The 21,630-nt window shown below is 35.3% G+C and overlaps 2 protein-coding genes across 4 annotated transcripts in view; one reads left to right on the forward strand and one right to left on the reverse strand.

Moving 5' to 3' along the window:
- LOC308413593 (vomeronasal type-2 receptor 116-like) overlaps positions 1-21,630 on the reverse strand; it is a gene marked incomplete at both ends in the record, with an annotated part of 711,488 nt that overhangs the window by 343,272 nt on the left and 346,586 nt on the right. The gene's annotated exons all lie outside the window — the stretch shown is intronic.
- LOC308413778 (vomeronasal type-2 receptor 116-like) lies at positions 5,072-21,133 on the forward strand (the record flags this gene model as incomplete). 3 transcript variants are annotated; one of them, XM_080908835.1, is made up of 6 exons in its annotated part: positions 5,072-5,268; positions 6,508-6,796; positions 8,438-9,250; positions 11,006-11,233; positions 17,650-17,773; positions 20,229-21,133. In XM_080908835.1, the coding sequence occupies 6 exons, from the start codon at positions 5,072-5,074 to the stop codon at positions 21,131-21,133; spliced, it is 2,556 nt and encodes an 851-aa protein (XP_080764961.1). The 3 variants fall into 3 exon arrangements, with proteins under 3 accessions (XP_080764961.1, XP_080764963.1, XP_080764962.1); XM_080908837.1 differs by having other exon boundaries at positions 20,379-21,133; XM_080908836.1 differs by having other exon boundaries at positions 6,508-6,748.

Below are 21,630 nucleotides of genomic sequence, written 5' to 3' on the forward strand. Positions count from 1 at the left end.
TGCTCCAAATACAAGAGCATCAATCTTCATGAAAGAAACCCTACTAAAGCTCAAAACATACATTGCACCCTACACAATAATAGTGGGAGGCCCTCACACCCCACTCTCATCAATGGATTGATCATGGAAACTCAAACTGAACAAGGAGACAGTGAAACTAGCAGAGGTTATGAACCAATTGGAATTAATAAACATCTACAGAACATGTCATCCTAAAACATAAGAATACACCTTCTTCTCCGCACCTCACAGTACCTTCTCCAATATTGACCATATAATCAGTCACAAAACAAGCCTCAATAGATATAAGAAGATTGAAATACTCCCATGCATCCTATCAGATCACCATGGTCTAAGGCTTGTCTTTAATAACAACAAAGACAACACAAAGCTCATATACACATGGAAACTAAACAATGCTCTATTAAATTATATCTGAGTCAAAGCAAAAATAAGGAAAGAAATTAAGAATTTTCTAGAATTTATTGAAAATGAAAACACAACATTCCCAAACCTATAGGTGTAAATGAAAGCCGTACTGAGAGGGAAACTCATAGCTCTGAGTGCTTCCAAAGAGAAACTGGAGAGAGCATACACTAGCAACTTGACAGCACAGTTTAAAGGTCTAGAACAACTGGAAGAAGATACACCCAAGAGGAGTAGACAACAAGAAATAATCAAATTTGGAGCAGAAACTGACCAAACAGAAACAAAAAGAACCATTCAAAGAATCAAGAAAACGAAGAGCTGGTTCTCTTAGAAAATTAACAATATTAATAAACCCTTCGCCAGACTAACTAGAGGGCCAAGAGGTAGTATCCATATTATCAAATTTAGAAATGAAAATTAACACATAATAACTGAGACTGAGGAAATTTAAAAAAATGTCAGATCCTACTACAAAAGCCTATACTCAACAAAGCTGGAAAATCTGGAGGAAATGGATGAATTCCTAGATAGATACCATACACTAAAGTTAAACCAGGACCAGGTAAACCATTTAAATAATCCCATGACAACTAAAGAAATAGAAGCAGTCATCAAAAGCCTCCCAACCCAAAAACTCCCAGGTCCAGATGGGTTCAGAATTCTAACAGACATTTATTGACAACCTAATACCCATACTCTCCAAAATATTCCACAAAATAGAGTCAGAGAACATTACCTAACTCATTTTTTGAGGCCACAATAACCCTAGATCCTAAACCACACAGAGGCACTGCAAAGAAAGAGAACTTCAGACCAATCTCACTTATGAACATTGATGCAAGAATACTCAACAAAATCCTTGTAAACCAAATCCAAGAACACATCAAAATGATCATTCACCATGATCAAGTAGGCTTCATCCCTGGGATGCAGGGATGGTTTAATATACGGAAACCCATCAACGTAATCCACCATATAAACAAACTCAATGAAAAAAACCACATGGTCATCTCACTAGATGCTGAGAAAGCATTTGGCAAAATTCAACACCCCTTCATATTCAAAGTTTTGGAAAGAACAGAATCCAAGGCCCACATCTAAACATAATAAAAGCAATATGCAGCAAACCAATAGCCAACATCAAACTTAACAGTGTGAAAATTGAAGCAATCCCATTAAAATCAGGGACTAGACAAGGCTGCCCACTTCCCCCTACCTATTCAACATAGTACTTAAAGTCCTGGCAGGAGCAATTAGACACCAAAAGGAAATCAAAGGGATACAAATTGTAAAGGAAGAAGTAAAAACATCAGTGTTTGCAGATGACATGATAGTGTTTGTAATGATCCCAAAAATTCCACCAGAGAACTTCTAGAGCTGATAAACAAGTTAAGCAAAGTGGCTGGATATAAAATTAACTCAAACAAATCAGTAGCCTTCCTCTACTCAAAGGACGAACATGCGGAGTAAGAAATTAGGGGAAAATACCCTTTAAAACAGTCACAAACAATATAAAATACCTTAGTATGACTCTAACTAATCAAGTGAAGGTCCAGTATGAGAAGAACTTCAAATCTCTAAAAAAGGAAATCAAGGAAGAGCTCAGAAAATGGAAAGATATCCCATACTCATGGAATAGAATGATCAATATTGTAAAAATGGTTATTTTAGCCAAAGCTATCTCCAGATTCAATGACATCCCCAACAAAATTCTAACACACTTCTTCATAGAGTTGGAAAGAGCAATGTGCAATTTCATCTGGAATAACCAAAAACCTAGAATAGCGAAATCCATCCTCAACAACAGGAAAATATCTGTGGGCATCACCACACCTGACCTCAAGCAATATTACAAGGCAATTGTGTTTAAAATTGCATGGTACTGGTACAGAGATAGGCACATGGCTCAATGGAATAGAATAGAAGACCTAGAAATGAGCTGTCCCATATATAGTCAGTTGACTTTTGACAAAGGAGCTGTAAACATTCAATGGAAAAAGGACAGACTCCTCATCAAATGGTGTTGGTCCAACTGGTACTCAGCATGCAGAAGAATGAAAATTGCCCCTTTTTAACACCTTGTACAAAGCTCAAGTACAGATAGAACAAAGAGCTTTACATGAAACCAGGTATACTAAAATTATTAGAAGAGAAAGTAGGGAAAACCTTAGAACATATAGGCACAGGAGAAAATTTCCTGAATAGAACACCAATGGCTCGAGCTCTAAAGTCAAATATTGACAAATGAAACTTAATGAGATTCCAAAGTGTCTGTAAGACTAAGGACACTCTCAAGAAAACAAAACAGCAGCCAACAGATTGGTAAAGATCTTTACCAAGCTCACATCGGATAGAGGCCTAATATTCAAGGTATACAACAAAGTCAAGAAGTTAGACTTTTGTAGAAAGATCTGATGAATGTATACATGAACTAATAAGCAAATACTATAACAAAAATTTCAGGATACCCAACAAACAATTCATTGAACCTGTGAACCTCAAAAAGAAGGAAGGCCAGAAGTTGGATGCCTCTGTACATTTTAGAAGGGAGAACAAAACACTCATGAAAGGAAATACTGGGACAAATACAGGAGCAGATTGGAGAAAGGATTCTATAAAGACTGCCTCACATGGGGATCCATCCCATATGAAGTCACTAATCCCATGCATTATTGCTGATGCCAAGTAGTACTTCCTGGCAGAACTCTGATATGGATGCCTCCCCGAGGCTCTGCTAAAGCCAAAATGACATAGTCGAGGATGCTTGCAGGTAACCATGGAACTGAACACAAGGACTCCAATGAAGAAGCTACAGAAATGACTGATGGAGCTGAAAGGTTCTGCAACCCCATGGTAAGAACAAACTTACTAATTACCCAAACCCACCACACCTCACACGGACTAAAACATTAACCCGTGAGGTTAAATGCAGAAACCCATAGACCCAGGTGCATATGCAGCATAGGATAGCATTCTCTGGCGTCTATGAGAGGAGAGAAATTTGGTCCAGAGAAGGTTCCTATTCCAGTGTAGAGGAATGCCAATGTGCTGGGAAGGAAGAGGGTATTTGGGAGAGGGAGGGCCTTTATGGAAGTAATATAATGAAGAAGGGGGAGGTGGAATTGGGGGAGAGAGTATAACATGTAAAATGTAAATACAGAGAATATTCAATAAAATAATGCGGAAAAGAAAGTAAGTCCTACTTGAAGCTAGATTTCAAGCAACATCTGTCCCTTTGAGTGGTGCTGCTTTTGAGCTCCCATTGTCAACAACAGAGTGCTAGTGATTTCCACTCTAACCTAAATTTATCTTCCTTCTGGATGAGTCAGTTGCCATTCATCTACTTGCCTTATACCTCCTAGAATTCTACTACTTTTGTGTCATTTTCTTAGCCATTAATCATTCTGGGATTTTTTATTTCTTGTCAATTTACTACAATCGGGAGGAATTAGATTGCATTTATTTCAATAAAACTTTCCCTAATAAAAAACACAAGACCCATCACTTCTGTAATGTAAAATGATCAAAAACAAAGATAATGAACAATGGATGGGTCAGCACAAAGAATTAATTAAAAAAAACTGAGGATCATGGCAGAAAGTCATAATATGGAGTCCAAATATTAGAATTACTTTTTTATTAGTGTTGACACAGAGTCCCAGGGACTAAAGCACCAACCAACAAGTATAAATGGGGGGATCCATGCTCCAGCTGGATATGTAGCCTCATTAACATATCTACTGAAAGGAAACCCCTTGGTCCTGTGAAGGCTCACTGATGCAGGGTGGAGGAATGCTATGATGCTAAGGCAGGAATAGGTGGGCAGGATGGGGAACACTCTCATAGAGGTAAAGGAAAAGGGGATGGAGTGTTTGTGTAGAAGAAAATGGGAACAGTATGATACTTCAAATGTAAATAAATAATACAACCAAAAGAATAAAAAAGAAAAGAATGCACACAGTGTGGCATTCTCTCTGGATCTTGTTGAACCTTTAAAACTCCATCTTTATGCAATTTAACCGTGGATCTGTGAAGAACTGTATTGTATAACTTTGGACAAAGCAGGATAAAATATATTTCAGACTTGGTTTGGTTATTGATTCTCAAGACAATGCAAGCAAAGGCCTTGATTAACCACTACATGGTCTATGGCTTTGCATGACTATAAAGATGAGCCTGCCTCTTTGTAATACAATGTCCTGTGTATTTCGAGTTTCCCCGATTGTTCACTGTTAATGAATGTCTCAATGTGAATCATCTGACACAACCCACTGACATCATTTCTAATTGTGTTCACATAATCACCTGGTTGAAACTTCTCAAGGACCAAATTTGAACAAAAGGGCTTCCTTCCAGGCATTCAAAATCATGAGTGATGTCATGGATCCTGAGAAAGTTTTATCCTCCTAAGTGTTTACCTACCTTTGTTTATTACATGGGCTGTGGGTACCAGTTGCAGAGCCTCAGGGAAGAAAGATTTTAAGATTCCTCCAGGGCTCAGGAGCAGTCTGAAAAACAAATGAATCATGAGTATGCAACAAACATCTCCTTTGTCCAGAGATATAAAAGCTAGTAGAATCTCGTGGTGCTGATATGCATGGCACTCCACGATCCATAGTGCAGAGATTTCAGACAGGAAAATATGTTCATTTTGATGATAGTCTTCTTCCACCTCAAGATTCCACTTCTCATGGCAAATCTTATTGATCCCAGGTGCTTTTGGAGAATAAATTTGAATGAGGTCAAGGATCAAGACTTGGAGCAAACTTGTTCTTTCATTTTTGGAGCAGTACAGAAGCCTATGGAAAAAGATTATTTTAACCAGACTCTGAATGTCCTGTAAGTGCATTTTTATTATTCTTTGTAAATGAAATTGAATATTTCTTGAGTGATCTGAAGATGCATATTAGGGAAATCTTTGATTCCTCTGTTGCTAAGTCTGAACACCAGGAAGCAAGCTCCATTCTCGTGCAGACTTAATTCAATTTTCTCCTTTTTATTAATCCAGGGAAGGGTTTGATTTTCTTCCAGGTGGCACCTAAATTAAAGCCTAGAAGGTGAGGTACACAGGACTATATACATTGATTCTTCACATAAAGCCCTCCTCATAACAGTTTATGTTGCACTCTAGAATTAATGACGTGTTGAAATTGATCATGTAATATTTCCAGTGTTTTATCCCAAAAAATTGTAAATAAGTGGTACCCAGTAGTACCCACAGTGAATAGATTACATTCCTGTGTAAATAAAATATGTGAATGGTGCTCTAGTAATGGAGTAAGACCTTAATCTGTGCACAAAGCTTCACAAAGTGCCTCACACAGGTGTATTTTCTTCATTTGAACCAAAAATAGTCTATTGTAAAGATTCTGTTAAAAGACATGGAAGTTTTGCTTTCTTATGTCCTAAATAAACCATGCTCAAATATATAAAAAACATATGCATAATCATGTTACCTTTAGTAAATGCATTTATGATATTTGAATGTATTTAAACATAATTCATTAGAAATTTTTTTCAGCAAAAGATTGTAAAAAATTAACAAGATGAGGATAGATGTGAGATAGATTATATGTTAATAATATTGGCCACTTAATATAAGTCTTTGTAAGTATAGAAAACAAAATTTACTGCAGAAAAGTAATTATTCACTCATAAATCAAATTTTTGCTTCCTTAACCAATTCAGTTAATCTCCCAAAAAATATCCTAAACTCAATGGTGCTCATACCACTTCTTTTTCTATGTTGCTAAATAATGTTAAAATGAAGGCATGATCAGAATTATTGACTTGTGGTTTTCTCTTCACCTTCTGATCAAGGACTCAAAAACAGAGATGGAAATCCTGTCTTTGGATGAGGTCACAACCATATCGTTTTTATTGAAGAAACACTGTCATGAACTTTTAAACCGTTTGCTAGTTTCCAGGTTCTCAGGTTAATCCCTTCTCACAACAAAGCCATTGTTTCCATTAATAGAGGTCAGATGTGGAAACTTCCAGTACAGAATAGTGCACCTATTGAGTTCAAGTGATCATTCCTAGACATCTGTTCACAATAAACACTGTTATCTTTTACAGAGAAACAACTAAACACCACAAATATGCTTTGGCATTAGCTTTTACAGTGGATGAAATCAACAGGAATCCTGACCTTTTACCCAATGTATCTTTGACTATAAAACACACTTTGGGCCATTGTGATGGAAATTATTTAATACCTCCACCATATGGAATTTATGAACAAAATGTACATATGCCTAATTATATATGTGGTGAAGAAACTACGTGTTCATTTCTGCTTACAGGACCTAATTGGTTGGCATCGTTAAATTGGTGGTTAGAACTGGACATCATCTTTTCACCTGGTGTGAGTATCATAGGGTAGTAATTCTTAAAGTCATGGTTCTTTGGGGTTTTGATATCAAGTAAAAAAGTCAATGGATGAGAGTGAATTCATGCTTATGTCAATCTATGCAGTTCCATGGTACTTACATGATAGGCCTTTTGCTAGGGGCCACCTCCAGAAGTTGACAGACTCCAGAAAGGAGGGATAGAGGAGGTCATGGAGGATTGAGTCTGACTTGGTGGTAGAGAGAACCTTGCAGCCTTGACAGACTGGTATTCAGAGTTTTATTTATACAAATCTCAATAAGCAGAGATCGATTAATGTTGTTCCAAACTATAGAACATATTACTTCTGTCCACAGATATGTGTTATTTTGGTCATACATTTCTATTACCATTGGTAGACCACAAAATAACAGAGTTATCACTTACAATCATGGATCACTTACACTCATGGAGCTGTTAAAAGTTTAGTGATAAACTATGATGGAACAAAATTATATTCACAAATATTTGCTCAATGAACCAACTTTTAAGTATGTAGAATATGTTTTGCAAAGGCATGGTAGACTATACTTAGCTTGGTAGTTCATGACATTTCAGTGGCACTGGATAAAATTAAAACCTCCAGTGCAGTCTGCAGGGTTAGACATTTTACAACCAGTGAATGTGTGACTAACCATTAATGGTCTGAGTGCCAACTTTCTGTAGACACGTTGGAAAAATTTCAGAAACATAGTGTTATATTTATTATAAATCATTTTCTTTAATAATAAAATGATTATTTCATATGTTTATGGAAATTATTGGTATGTTTTATCTTGGGTTTTTTTTTGTTTTCTCATCATAACATGCAAGAGTGCACTTTCATAAGTGAACTTTTCTAAGAGAGAAGGGTTTGGTGGTCCTGATAGCTTGTTCTTTCATATTTTTACACGGTTATTTTTCCTTTGTTATAAGACACTTCATATGGAGGAAAGAACGCCATCCAATCTAACTTTGTTTCTGTGTATGTTCCTCAAGAGATACAGTCTATGAGTCCTACATATTTTGCCCCATATTTGCCTGGGTATTTAGTAGAAATTTTTTAATCTGATATATTGCTAACACTTTTACGCTGGCAAATCTTATTTTCAATTTTGATTACTTTTTTTTTCTCTTTCCTGAGAAAGTACAAAGGCAGATATTCCCACATTATTCTGGAGCCTTATCCTAAAAAGTGATGTCTAGCATTTTTATGTGTTTCAACCTGTAGTATAGAAGATAAGAATTTTTTTCTAAATGCTAAAGCAGTAGTATTCATAATTTTCCTCTTAAATATTAGAAGAATTTCTGGATTAAGTCATAATTAATGACTTTTAAAAAATTAGTCAAACATTCAGAAGTTGTACATATATTAAAATCCCTCCAAACATCAAAAACACAGATTCAAGAAAGAAGCTGAAAGAGAGAATGGCAGTTATTATAACATGCAAATACGTTGCATTACCTTTGTTAAACAGCCATGCTTGCTGTTCCCATTAGAAGTGTATGTGTCAGGATTCCACATAGGCTCATTTGAATCATAGATAAGAGCACGAGTCACAGATAATCACTGTTTGCAGGTAAATATGATTACAGGTTTTTATGTGCACTGTACCTCATGCTGCTCTCTGTGTTGTAGCTCCTTCAGCTGACCTATGGATCTTTCCATTCCATCTTCAGTGATAACGAACAATTTCCTTATCTCTATCAGATGGCCTCAAGGCACACATCTCTATCATTGGCAATAGTTTCCTTCTTAGTTTACTTCAATTGGAACTGGGTCGGCCTTGTCATCGTCTATGATGATCTAGGCAATCAGTTTCTCTCAGAGATGAAAAAAGAGAGTGAAGACAGGGGAATTTGCTTCGCCTTTGTGACCATGATGTCATTCCTTCAGCAATCATATTATTACAGAACTGAGATGTACCACAAACAAATTGTGATGTCATCTACTAATGTTATTATCATTCATGGGGAAGCAGAAAGTATTATTGAATTGAGCTTCAGAATGTGGGAATCTCCAGTCATACAGAGAATATGGGTCACCACAAAACAATATAATTTCCCTACTAGTAACAGAGACTTAACTCATGGCACATTCTATGGGACTCTTACTTTTCTACACCCCCATGGTGAGATTTCTAGCTTTAAAAATTTTGTACAGACATTGTACCATCCAAGATACAAAGATTTATATCTAGTAATGCCAGATTGGAAGTACTTTACCAATGAATCCTCAGCATCTGACTGTAAAATACTAGAGGACTCTACATCCAATGTCTCACTGGAATGGCTAAAGGAACAGAAGTTTACCATGGTCTTTAGTGATGGTAGTCATAACATATACAATGCTGTGTATGCCGTGGCCCATGCACTCCATGAGATGAATCTGCAACAGGTTGATAATCAGGCAACAGACAATGGAAAAGGAGCCAGTTCTCCCTGCTTGAAGGTATAGTTTCTTCTTTTGGGTGATTCTTGGTGTTTTCTTGTTTTTTTTTTTAATTTAACAACTTTATTTTACAAAACAAAGATAAATGTCCAGATTTTAAAAGCATTTTTGCATAAAAGTATGTGAATATATTTTTGTAAGTACTAAATTTTTTTTAAGGTTTGATAGTATGCCTTAAAATATTACTAGTTACAATGAGCATAAAGTACATGTAAAAGAAGTTATAACCTGGAAATAGTCAAAGTGTTCTTGGTGTGTAAAGATTAAGCATAATGATTTTTCTTTTTTTGGCCTTTGTTTTTTTGAACTTTGCATAGTCTGTAAGTTGTTTCTGGGATGTTCAGAGATTTCTGGGGTTAGTATCCAATTATCATTGACTGAATATTATGTCTGGTCTTTTGTGACTGGGTTGGTGTTTTCAATTGCATAATCATTTAGAGATTCTCAGATGCCCACACTTAATGAACTTCGAAATATTTTCCAAAATAGATAGGTTTGTGAACATTTTTCCTAACAAAAAATGAAATCTAGTGACTGGTATAAATGTGAATGTAAAACGAAGGTACAGGGTATCCTTGAAATTTTGTCATTTCATATAGAGTCCCGAATATCCACCAGTATACCCATCTCAATATTGGATACACAGTCCTTCCATCCTTCAAAAAGATAAGTTTTTGTTTTTATTTGTCAATTATGTGAAAATCATTTTAAGGAATGGTTTTCTTTAGGTTTCTCCAGTGATTCTGCCCCAGTGGAGGCTCTGGGGAATTTACTTGGTTTTCTCAGTGTAAGTAAACAAGAAATAGTGTTGGTATTCAGTTTGTTATATATGTATTTTCAGTGTAAATTTATCTTTCTCAATGTGTACATGTATATGTTTTACACTTTTCATGTATCTGTGTTTATATTTGTGTTGTTTTGTACATACATGTTTATCTCTCTACTTGACTCTGGAATAGGCAACAATTTTTTATATATATGACCCTGTTTCTATATATGTGTATTTATATGTGTCTTTCTTTTTTATCTACTTATCAGAGAATGTTTCTTTGTGTATCAACTTATATGTTTTGGGTTTTTATGTGTTTCTACGTATTTGTATGTACTTTAGTGTGTATGGGTCTGCCTATATATATTTTTTATGCTTTCCTCGACTTTCTCCTGTTTTTGTCATTAAGTGTGAGTATAAACTTCTCTGTGTCTCAATATCATTCTGGACTGGTGCTTATATATGTACACCTCTCCCCATATTTCACTCTCAATATGTGTTTGCATATGCATATGTATATGTATATGTTTGTATGTATGCCAGTGTATGTAATTTGTATGATATAGAATCTATGTTTTTATTTGAGTGTATATATGTCTTTCTTTGTGCCAGATTGTTTACATATGTGTCAGCATTTATGCATATTTTTTGTAAATAGTTGTAGACCTGTATTATATGTGTGACTTGTATAAGATGTGAGCTCCTTTCTGTGTTAATGTGTGTGTATGGGTCTGTGTGCAAGCGCACATGCATGCATGGGCTCACACATCTGCATATCTGTTTTGGGTCTGCATTTATGTTTGTTTTTGTTAAGCAGTATTTTCCGAGAGAACTGAAATTCTTGGAATATTATCATTTCATTTTATTTGCATATGTTGTGATTTCTCTTTCATTCTTTAAATGACATTGCCTTTTCTATGTAGTCATAACCCATTGTGTGCCTACAGGGAACATATGTACAATATAGAATTATGCTTGTCTTTCAGATAAGTTCCTTTCTGGGAAAGGTCAACTTTACTAATCCTCTAGGGGACAGAGTGATTATGAAACATAGAGTAATACTGCAGGAAAACTATGACATTTTTCACATTTGGAATTTCTCACAACACATTGAGTTTAAAGTGAAGATAGGAACATTCAACCCATATTTTACGGATGGTCGACTCTTTCATTTATCTGCAGGAACAACTGAGTTGGCCACAGGAAGTAGAAGGGTGAGTGTGTACTAACTTATTGATTCAAAATACACAGCAGTAAACATATTGAAATGAAATATATTGTCACATCAGGAAACAATTCCTACGCTCCTCTATTATGTTTCATTTTTATTTTTGTCATACTTTTACTAATTCTTTGAAGATCTTATACATGCACAAAATACACCTTTGTTAACTCAAAATCATTTTCTGAAATTTAACAATTACAAAACTGGTTTTTACCACCATTTGAAATTCTTTCATTTAAACTGAGCAATAGACCTGGACCAGCAATTTTCAAAGGTAAAGGCCTGGTGAGGAGTAGATCCGAGTAGCCAGTGGGCAGAGAGATCTCTGCCGAGTGCAAATGGAAAGTGCGCTCCTGCCCTGCCTGTTCCAGGGACCAGGAACCCAGCATTGGGACCTCAACAAAAAGCCCACATATGCATAAAAACTAAACAACACTCTGTTAAACGAAAGCAGAGTCAAAGAAGAAATAAAGAAAGAAATTAAAGATTTTCTAGAATTCAATGAAAATGAAAACACAACACACCCAAACCTATGGGACGCAATGAAAGCAGTACTGAGAGGAAAACTCATAGCTCTGAGCGCTTACAAAAAGAAACTGGAGAGAACATACATCAGTAACTTGACAGCACAGCTAAAAGCTCTAGAACAAAAGGAAGCAGATACACCCAAGAGGGGTAGATGGCAAGAAATAATCAAACTTAGGGCAGAAATAGACCAAATAGAAACAAAAAAAAAACCATCGAAAGAATCAACAAAATCAAGAGCTGGTTCTTTGAGAAAATCAACAAGATTGATAAACCCTTAGCCAGACTAACTAGAGGGCAAAGAGAGAGTATAAAATTTAAGAAAATCAGAAAGGAAAGTGGAGACATAACAACTGAAACTGAAGAAATTCAAGAAATCATCAGATCCTACTACAGAAGCCTATACTCCACAAAGTTGGAAAATCTGGAGGAAATGGATGAATTCCTAGACAGATACAAGATCCCAAAGTTAAACTAGGACCAGGTAAACCATCTAAATAATTCCATAACACCTAAAGAAATAGAAGAAGTCATCAAGAGCCTCCCAACCAAAAACATCCCAGGTCCTGAGGGGTTCAGTGCAGTATTTTATCAGACATTTATTGTCGACATAATACCAATACTCCCAAACTATTCCACAAGAATGAATCAGATGGAATACTACCTAACTCATTTTTGAGGCTACAATAACCCTCGTTCCTAAACCACACAAAGACGCGACAAGGAAAGAGAAATTCAGACAAATCTCACTTGGGAACATTGATGCAAAAATACTCAACAAGATATCTGCGGGAATCACTATCCCTGACCTCAAGCTATATTACAAGGCAATTGTGCTGAAAACTGCATGGTACTGGTACAGAAATAGGCACATGTATCAATGGAATAGAATAGAAGATCCAGAAATGAGCCCTCACGTATATGGTCACCTGATTTTTGACAAAGGAGCTGTAAACATTCAATGGAAAAAGGACAGCCTATTCAACAAATGGTGCTGGTCCAACTGGCACTCAGCTTGAAGAAGAATGAAAATAGACCCTTTATTATCTCCTTGTACAGAGCTCAAATGTAAGTGGGGTAAAGATCTCCACATTAAACCAGATACACTGAAACTATTAGATGAGAAAGTAGGGAAAATCTTAGAACACATAGGCACAGGAGAAAATTTTCTGAACAAAACACCAATGGCTCAAGCTCTAAGGTCAAATATTAAGGAATGGGACAAAATGAGATTGTAAAGTTTCTGTAAGGCTAAGGACATTGTCAAGAAAACAAAACAGCAGCCAACAGAATTTGAAAAGATCTTTACCAACTCCACATCAGAGAGAGGCCTAATATCCAAGGTATACAAAGAACTCAAACAGCTAGACACCAGAGAATCAAACAACCCTATTAAAAATGTGGTACAGAGCTAAACAAAACATTCTCAATTGAGGAATATAGAATGGCTGAGAAACATCTAAGAAAGTGCTCGACATCCTTAGCCATCAGAGAAATGCAAATCAAAACAACCCTGAGATTCCACCTCACACCAGTCAGGTTGTCCAACATCCAAAACTCAGATGACAGCAGATGTTGGTGAGGTTGTGGAGAAAGAGGAACACTTCTCCACTGTTGGTGGGGTTGAAAACTGATACAACCACTCTGGAACTCAGTCTGGCGATTCCTCAGAAAATTGGACATAGTACTACCTGAAGATCCAGCTATTCCACTTCTGGGCATATATCCAGAGACACTCCAGTATACAACAAAAATACATGAACCACAATGTTCATAGCAGCCTTATTTTTAATAGACAGAAGCTGGAAGAACCCAGATGTCCTTCAGTAGATGAATGGATACAAAAAGTGTGGTACATTTACACAATCGAGTACTACTCAGCTATCAGAAACAATGACTTAACCAAATTCTTAAGAAAATGGATGCATCTAGAGAAAATCATCCTGAGTGAGATAACCCAGTCACAAAAGAACAGACATAATATGCAGTCACTGATAGTGGGATGCTAACCCCAGAGGCTCGGACTGCCCCAGAAACAACTCACAGAGTGTGTGAAGTTTAAGGAAACAAAACAAAACAAAACAAAACAAAAACGTTATGCTAAATCCTTACAGTGGAAGAAAACATTGACTAATTCCGGGTTACATCCTGTTATATATGTACTTTTTTCTCCTTGTAACTAGTAAGACCTTAATGCAGATTATCAAACCTAAAAAAAAAGCAAATAAATAAATAAATAAATAAATAAATAAATAAATAAATAAATAAATAAAAGCCAAGCACTGACAAAAATGTATTTGTATACATTTATGCAAAAATGTTTAAAATTTTTTTCTTTGTTTTTTTAAAATAAAGTTTAAAAAATAAACTGAACAATATTCTCTTCATTATTACACAGTAATCTCCTCCATTACCAAAAACCTCTGGAACAGATGGTGATTTGATAAGGGTGACGTTAATGTTACAGTGATGAAATACTAAAAATCCTGATTGCTAAGTACTGTTATTATATACAAAAATCTCATCCCATATAATAGAAGGATACTTACCAAATTCATTAATGAACGCAATTACAGAAACTCATATCCACAGAAAATCACTTAGATAAATGTGAAGAACTCCTTCACACTTTTCAGTAAGGTGAACAACAGGTCACAGAAACACAAACAGCAAAAGAATTACAGACAAAGAAATGACTATTAAAACACATCAAAAACAGCAATAACAGAAATCAGACAAAAGAAACAAATAATTTACAGTTATAATTAAATATTTTGATAACATTCTCTAACTGAAATTAAAACAACAGGGCTGGTTTATGTTTTTATGATATTTCTTGGTTGCATGCAGAGGATATAGAGATTCATACAAGAGGAGAACTTTTCTTCATGGCAAAGAAAAAACAATGGAAAAATATAATGTTTCTTAAGAGGGAAAAAGAAAATTAGAGAATAATACCTCTGAAAATTATATAAAAATCATTCCTGACTGAAACCTATCAGAAAACATGAAATAAATATCACTTTCTGAGCAAAGAAATAATTTATTCCAGCAGTGCAAACAAGATTCAACATTTGCAAATCCATTAAGTGTAATACCCCACACAATACAGAATTAAATTAGTTTCCAAAAATGTCCAGAAATGGCTCCTTTTTATCAGATTGAAAGTTGTTTTATTCTTTATTTATGATTTTAAATATTTTATGCAACACATGTTCATCATATTTCTCAAAAATAAATGTCTTGAAATAATTGATTATTTTTATTTAAAACTAATTAAATTTTGAGAGAAAGATGCATTAAAATTCAACTTATAAAATCAACATCTTCATTGAGAATTATTTCAATCTTTTTGTATCTGTTGAGGCCTTTTTTGTGACTGATTATATGTTCAGTTTTGGAGACAGCACCATGAGGTGGTGAGAAGAAGCGGTTTTTTTTTTTGTTTGTTTGTTTGTTTGTTTTTGTTTTTTTGTTTGTTTTTTTAGGATAAAAGGTACACATTAAATCCATTTGGTTCATAACTTGTTAGTTTGACTATGTCTCTGTTTAGTTTCTGTCTCCATGATCTGTCCAATGACAAGAGTGGGGTGTTGAAGTTTGCCACATTATTGTGTGATGTGTAATGTGTGTTTTGAGATTTAGTAACATTTTTTATATGTATGTAGGTACCCTGCATTTGGAGCACAGATTTTCAGAATTGAGAATTCATCTTGCTGTATTTTGCTTTGATGAGAATGAAGTGTGCTTCCTTTTCTTTTTTGATAATATTTGTTTCAAAAACAATTGTATTTCATATTAGAATGGCTACTCCAGCATGTTTCTTGGTACTGTTTGTTTGGAAAAGTGTTTTTACCCTTTTACTCTGAGTGAGTCTATGTCACTGAGGTAGTTTTCCTGTATGCAGAAAATGCTGGGTCCTTTTTACCTATCTTGTCTGATAGTCTATGTCTTTTTATTAGGGAATTGAGTTCATTGCTGTTGAGAGATATTAGGGACCAATGATTATTGTTTCCTTTTATTTGTATTGTTAGAGGTAGAATATATTTGTGAGGCTGTCTTCTTTAGGCTAGTTGAAAAAATTACTTTCTTGCTTTTTCTAGGGTGTAGTTTCTCTCTTTCTTTTGAAGTTTCCCATCTAATGTGCTTTGTAGAACTGGATTATTAGAAGACATTGTGTAAATTTTCTTTTGTCATAAAATATCTTGATTTCTCCAACAATGTTAATATAGAGTTTTGCTGTATATAGTTACCTGGGCTGGCATTTATGTTCTTTTAGGATCTGTATGACATCTTCCCAGGATCTTCTAACTTTCATAGTCTCTGCTGAAGAGTCTAGTGTGATTCTGATAGGTCTGCCTTCATGTGTTACTTGACTTGTTTCCCTTAATGCTTTTAATATTCTTTCTTTGTTTTGTGCATTTAGTGTTTTGACTATAACATGAAGAAAAGAATATATTTTAGGGTCTCATCCTATTTGGAGTTCTGTGGGCTTCTTGTATGTTTATGGGCATCCCTTTCTTAAGTTAGAAAAGTCTTCATTTGTGATTTTCTTGAAGATATTTACTGGCCTTTTAGTTGGGAATCTTCACTCTTCTATACTTACTATCCTATGGTTTGATCTTTTCAGCATGTCCTGAATTTTCTGGATGTATTGGGTTAAGACCTTCTTGCCTTTTGGATTTTCTTTTACTATTGTGTCAATGTTTTCTATGGTGTTATTTGTATTTGTCCCTGAGATTCTCTCTTCTAACTCTTGTATTCTTTTTGTGATGCTTGTGTCAATGACTCTTGATCTGTTTCCTAGGTTTTCTAACTCCATGGTTGTCTCTCTTTGTGACTCCTTTATTGTTTCTATTTTTAATTTTAGATCCTGTATGATTTTCCTCAATTTCTTCACCTCTTTCATTGTTTTTTCCTGTATTTCTCTATGGGATTTGTGTGTGTGTGTGTGTGTGTGTGTGTGTGTGTGTGTGTGTGTGTGTGTATGTATGTGTGTGTGCGTGTGTGTGTGTGTATGTCTATGTGTGTGTGTGTGTATGTTTGTGTGTTGGTGTTTTCTTTACAAGGTCTTCTACCCTTTTAGTTGTGTACTTCTGTATTTCATTAAGGGAGTTATTTATGATATTCTTAAATCCCTGTAACATCATTATGAGTTGTGATTTTAAATCAGAATCTGGCATTCCTGGTGTGTTGGGGTATCCAGGACTTGCTGTGCTGGAGAAACTGTGTTCAGATGATGCCATGTGTTTTGTTTTCTGTTGCTTAGTTTCTTTAACTTGCCTCTCACCATCTATTAATCTCTGGTGTTAACTGGTGTTGCTGATTCTGACAGGGGCTTGTTCCTTTTGTACTCCTGTGTGTCATCACTAGTGTAGGACTAGCTTTCTCGGAACAGGGTCTGGGTACAGAGAGCTCAAGCATAGATGTTAATAGAACGCTCCTTACTGGCTCTACTGCCCACAATGAGATGGACATTCCCATATCAATTACCAATTAAGAGGATGCTTCAATGATATGAGGACAGAACTAGTGTTGGATGAAAAAATATTTCAAATTTTTTTTCTTTCTATTCATAGTACTTAGGGCCAAATTGAAAATAATTACCAAAAAAAAAAAAAAACATCATGTTGAAATTTCTGTAGATTTTGCACACAGCTCACTATTAGCTCCTTTTCCTGTGTTAGTAGGTGTTCAGAAATTATCCAACATTTCTTCAGTGTATTTCCAATATCCATGTGGTCATTAAACAAAGGACAAGGTGACCTGTCCTTAATTACTGTACATGAAATAAGCTCATTTAAATCACAATGTGCTAATATAAAACATAAAAGAAATAGATAAAACTCATTATCTACATGTGTCTAATTTCATTCTCAGATGCCATCTTCTGTGTGCAGTGCAGATTGTATTCCTGGATCCAAAGGAATCTGGAAGGAGGGAATAGCAGCCTGCTGTTTTCTTTGCATCGCTTGTGCTGAAAATGAAATTTCTAATGAAACAAGTGAGTGTTTGCTGCTCTGATATATCATGAAAATATGTATTCCTTTTGGGCCACAGTGAGATGATGAAGTCAACTAAAAGCAAATAAAATATAAAATATATAACTTTTATAATTTACTAGTCATATATATATGGAGAGAGAGACAGACAGACAGACAGACAGACAGAGTAACCGAGAGAGAGAGAGAGAGAGAGAGAGAGAGAGAGAGAGAGAGAGAGAGAGAGAGAGAGAAGGAGAGAAAGAGCATTAACAAAATTCTTCCAAAAACAAACACACATACCGTATTCCTTGACCCACACACCAACTCTTTTCAAATTAATGGAAGATGACATTTTCACAAAGAAACACTTTAGACAATAAAAATGTTATTTTAGGCAATTCTACACAAGATTTGTCAAATAATAGACCTAATGTAAAACTACATATATATTAGACTTTAGTCTCAATATTTTAAAAAGAATTACTTTAATGCTATTTTATGAATATATCTGTCCTACATAAAATTATGCACAACATGTAAATTTAGGAGATCCTAAAAACCAAGCCCAATATAGAGTAACTTGACCAAGTCATGAGACTGCTAGGTACTAAGTCCATGTTCTCTGTAAGATTAATATAGAAGAGTAAAGTAATGGCAAATTTGTGAGAAACTGCTAAGTGTGCTTTATTCAGAGGACCATGTTCAAAGCCAGATGTGATCTGAGTCCAGGATGTAGAGAACAAGAGTTGATCCACAATATAGAATACACTAAGATAATCGTATCAGCATGTTAAATCCCATGCCTATTAGTAAAATAATTATTTAGGGTTTACAAAATGCAGAAAGTTTATGAGTAGCCTTTTAATCATTTTGTCCCTCATTTTACAGAATTTCTTAAAATTCTTAAAAGACATATTATTCCTGTGCGATGGCTCAACAGTTAAATCATTCGTAGATAAGGTTTACAATCTGAGCTTATTCCCAAGGTGTATTGAACCAAGCAACCTACTCAGGAGACATCAGTTGAAGTGATGCATTCTAACATACACTTTGCTAAAAAGAACAATTTTTAAATGTATACTGAAATTGTTTTAGATGTAAAAAGAAATAAAAATTAATATTTACATTAATGAATGCCACAAAAATTACACAATATATTTTAGTACATTAATTGCTTACATATGTGGAATGGGAAAGACATGTTTGGAACACATAAAAGCAAAAAATACCCCTGTATGTATATTTACATGCACTTGTGAGACACCTGACATGGCTGATGGGATCTGAACTCAGGTTCTCTTAGAGCAGAATGTTCTATTCATACCTTATTCAAGTTATTAGGCTTTATTCAACTTATCAAATATCAAATAATAGGTTTCCACAAACGCACTGTTCTAGATAAGAATTCTGAAAACCAACAAAGCACATCAACATTTGCTGAAATGACATAAATATGAAGTGACACTACAATCAGTTCATATTGTGGCCATGATCAGGATGACAACTTAGGAATGGGGTACCATTGCTTAAATCAACCATCTGGGTTACCACGCTTGTTGGAGAAATCCTCTGTTCTATTTTTCATTTTTTTTTTGTCCATACTGATTTCATCTCTGAGTGCAATCACAGACACTGAGTTCCCTAGGAATGGAGATGAGGCAAGGATGAAAGTGTCAGCACTCCAAATGAAGAATCGAGGTGAAGGACTTCTTACTAAAAAGTATCTACAGCGGTCCTTTTCCCCTTCAGTGCTAATATTACGGCATCAGATGACCAATAACCAGAACTTTTGTTTACATATTCACAAATAAGGATATTCTGAGGGTTAATTTCTTTAATATTTTCTACTTTACAAATATTAATATTATATTACCTTTCATTTTCTACCTTCTAATAATGTATGACTGAAACTTGTAAATTCAATAATGCACTTTTACACTTACATGGATAAACACACAAACGGACACACACACATACATGCAGCCTACCTGTTCAATTTAGTTTTTTTTCTATGTCAGCATGTTAGAGATACTAAATTCTCTAGTAACGATTACAGGTCTTTTCCCAGTAGATGGCATAGTCTTAATGTGTCATAGAGAGTGAAATAATTAAAGATTTCAAGAAACAGTGTAGTGTTTAGTATTTAAAATATTACCAATCGCATATTGTTTATAAATGTGTCTTCTCTGACTTCAATAATCTACTTGATATCAACATAGAACCAGCAGATGATTTAGGAAATCTTTGCATTCTGATAACATTATAAATAATATAGTCAACAACTTAAAAAGATAAATAATTGTTTGGTTTGATTTCCCCTTAAAAATCGAGAGTGATTTTGTGTAGCAATGTGATTCAAATATTTTCTCATTATCAAAGGCACCATTGCAAGCCTTCTCTCAACACCCTCACGTGAAATACCTTGCCTATAATATTCCTAAAGCAGCACTAACCTAACTTTCCTCTGCACATCAGATATGGATCAGTGTGTGAATTGTCCAGAAGGCCACTATGCCAACACACAACACAACAAATGCCTTCAGAAAGCTGTGATTTTTCTAAGCTATGAAGACCCCTTGGGGATGGCTCTTGCCTTACTAGCCTTCTGTCTCTCTGCATTCACAGCTCTGGTACTTTGGGTCTTTGTGAAGCACCATGACACTCCTATTGTGAAGGCCAATAACAGAATCCTCAGCTACCTATTGCTCGTGTCACTCATGTGCTGTTTTCTGTGCTCCTTTTTCTTCATTGGCCATCCTAACAGAGTAAGCTGTATCTTACAGCAAATCACCTTTGGCATTGTATTCACTGTGGCTGTTTCCACAGTTCTGGCCAAAACTGTAACTGTGATTCTGGCATTCAAAGTCACAGACCCAGGAAGAAGGTTGAGAAACTTCTTGGTATCAGGGACTCCCAACTACATTATTCCCATATGTTCCCTATTTCAGTGTATTCTGTGTACAACCTGGATAGCAGTTTCTCCTCCCTTTGTTGATACTGATGAGCACTCTGAGCATGGCCACATCATCATTGTGTGCAACAAGGGCTCAGTTACTGCATTCTACTTTGTCCTGGGATACTTGGCCTGCCTGGCCCTTGGAAGCTTCACTGTGGCTTTCTTGGCCAAGAATCTGCCTGACACATTCAACGAAGCCAAGTTCTTGACCTTCAGCATGCTAGTGTTCTGTAGTGTCTGGGTCACCTTCCTTCCTGTCTACCATAGCACCAAAGGCAAGGTCATGGTTGCTGTAGAGATTTTCTCCATTTTGGCTTCTAGTGCAGGGATGCTTGGATGCATTTTTGCACCCAAGATCTACATCATTTTAATAAGACCAGAGAGAAATTCTATACAAAAGATCAGAAAGAAATCATATTTCTGAACAAATATTTTAGGAGTTATGTCAAATGTAAAGTTGGTACATACTTATTAAATTTGGGTTTCAGTGTATGTATCTAGTTTAGAATCCCTCTCACTGGTTCCTCTAATGATATCTGGAGATATCATATATAATTATCTTGTGTGCACAGTTCATGAATTCTTACACTCATTCAAGTGTTTATTCTCTTTTGGGAGAACTAAAAATCTAATGTTATTAATAAAATTTTAGACATCATGTTGCATTCATCAAGATTTTCCTTCCTAGTGACTTTCAAAAATGGAGATATAGCTGTTGAATCTATTAGCTTGTGTAGAAAGTGCTTTTTAGGACAGACCTGGCTACACAAGGCAATCTTCATTCAAATCAAACAATATATCAAATAAACTAAAGAATCAACACAGATGAAATCAGAACACATTTACTGGCATAATAGGACTAAATCCATGACAGAATACTGACTGGTTTATCAGCTTTTAGTCAAGCTATTGGCTCATAGT

The sequence above is a fragment of the Micromys minutus genome, assembly GCF_963924665.1.
Source record: "Micromys minutus genome assembly, chromosome: 32".
In the NCBI taxonomy this organism is placed as follows: domain Eukaryota; kingdom Metazoa; phylum Chordata; class Mammalia; order Rodentia; family Muridae; genus Micromys; species Micromys minutus.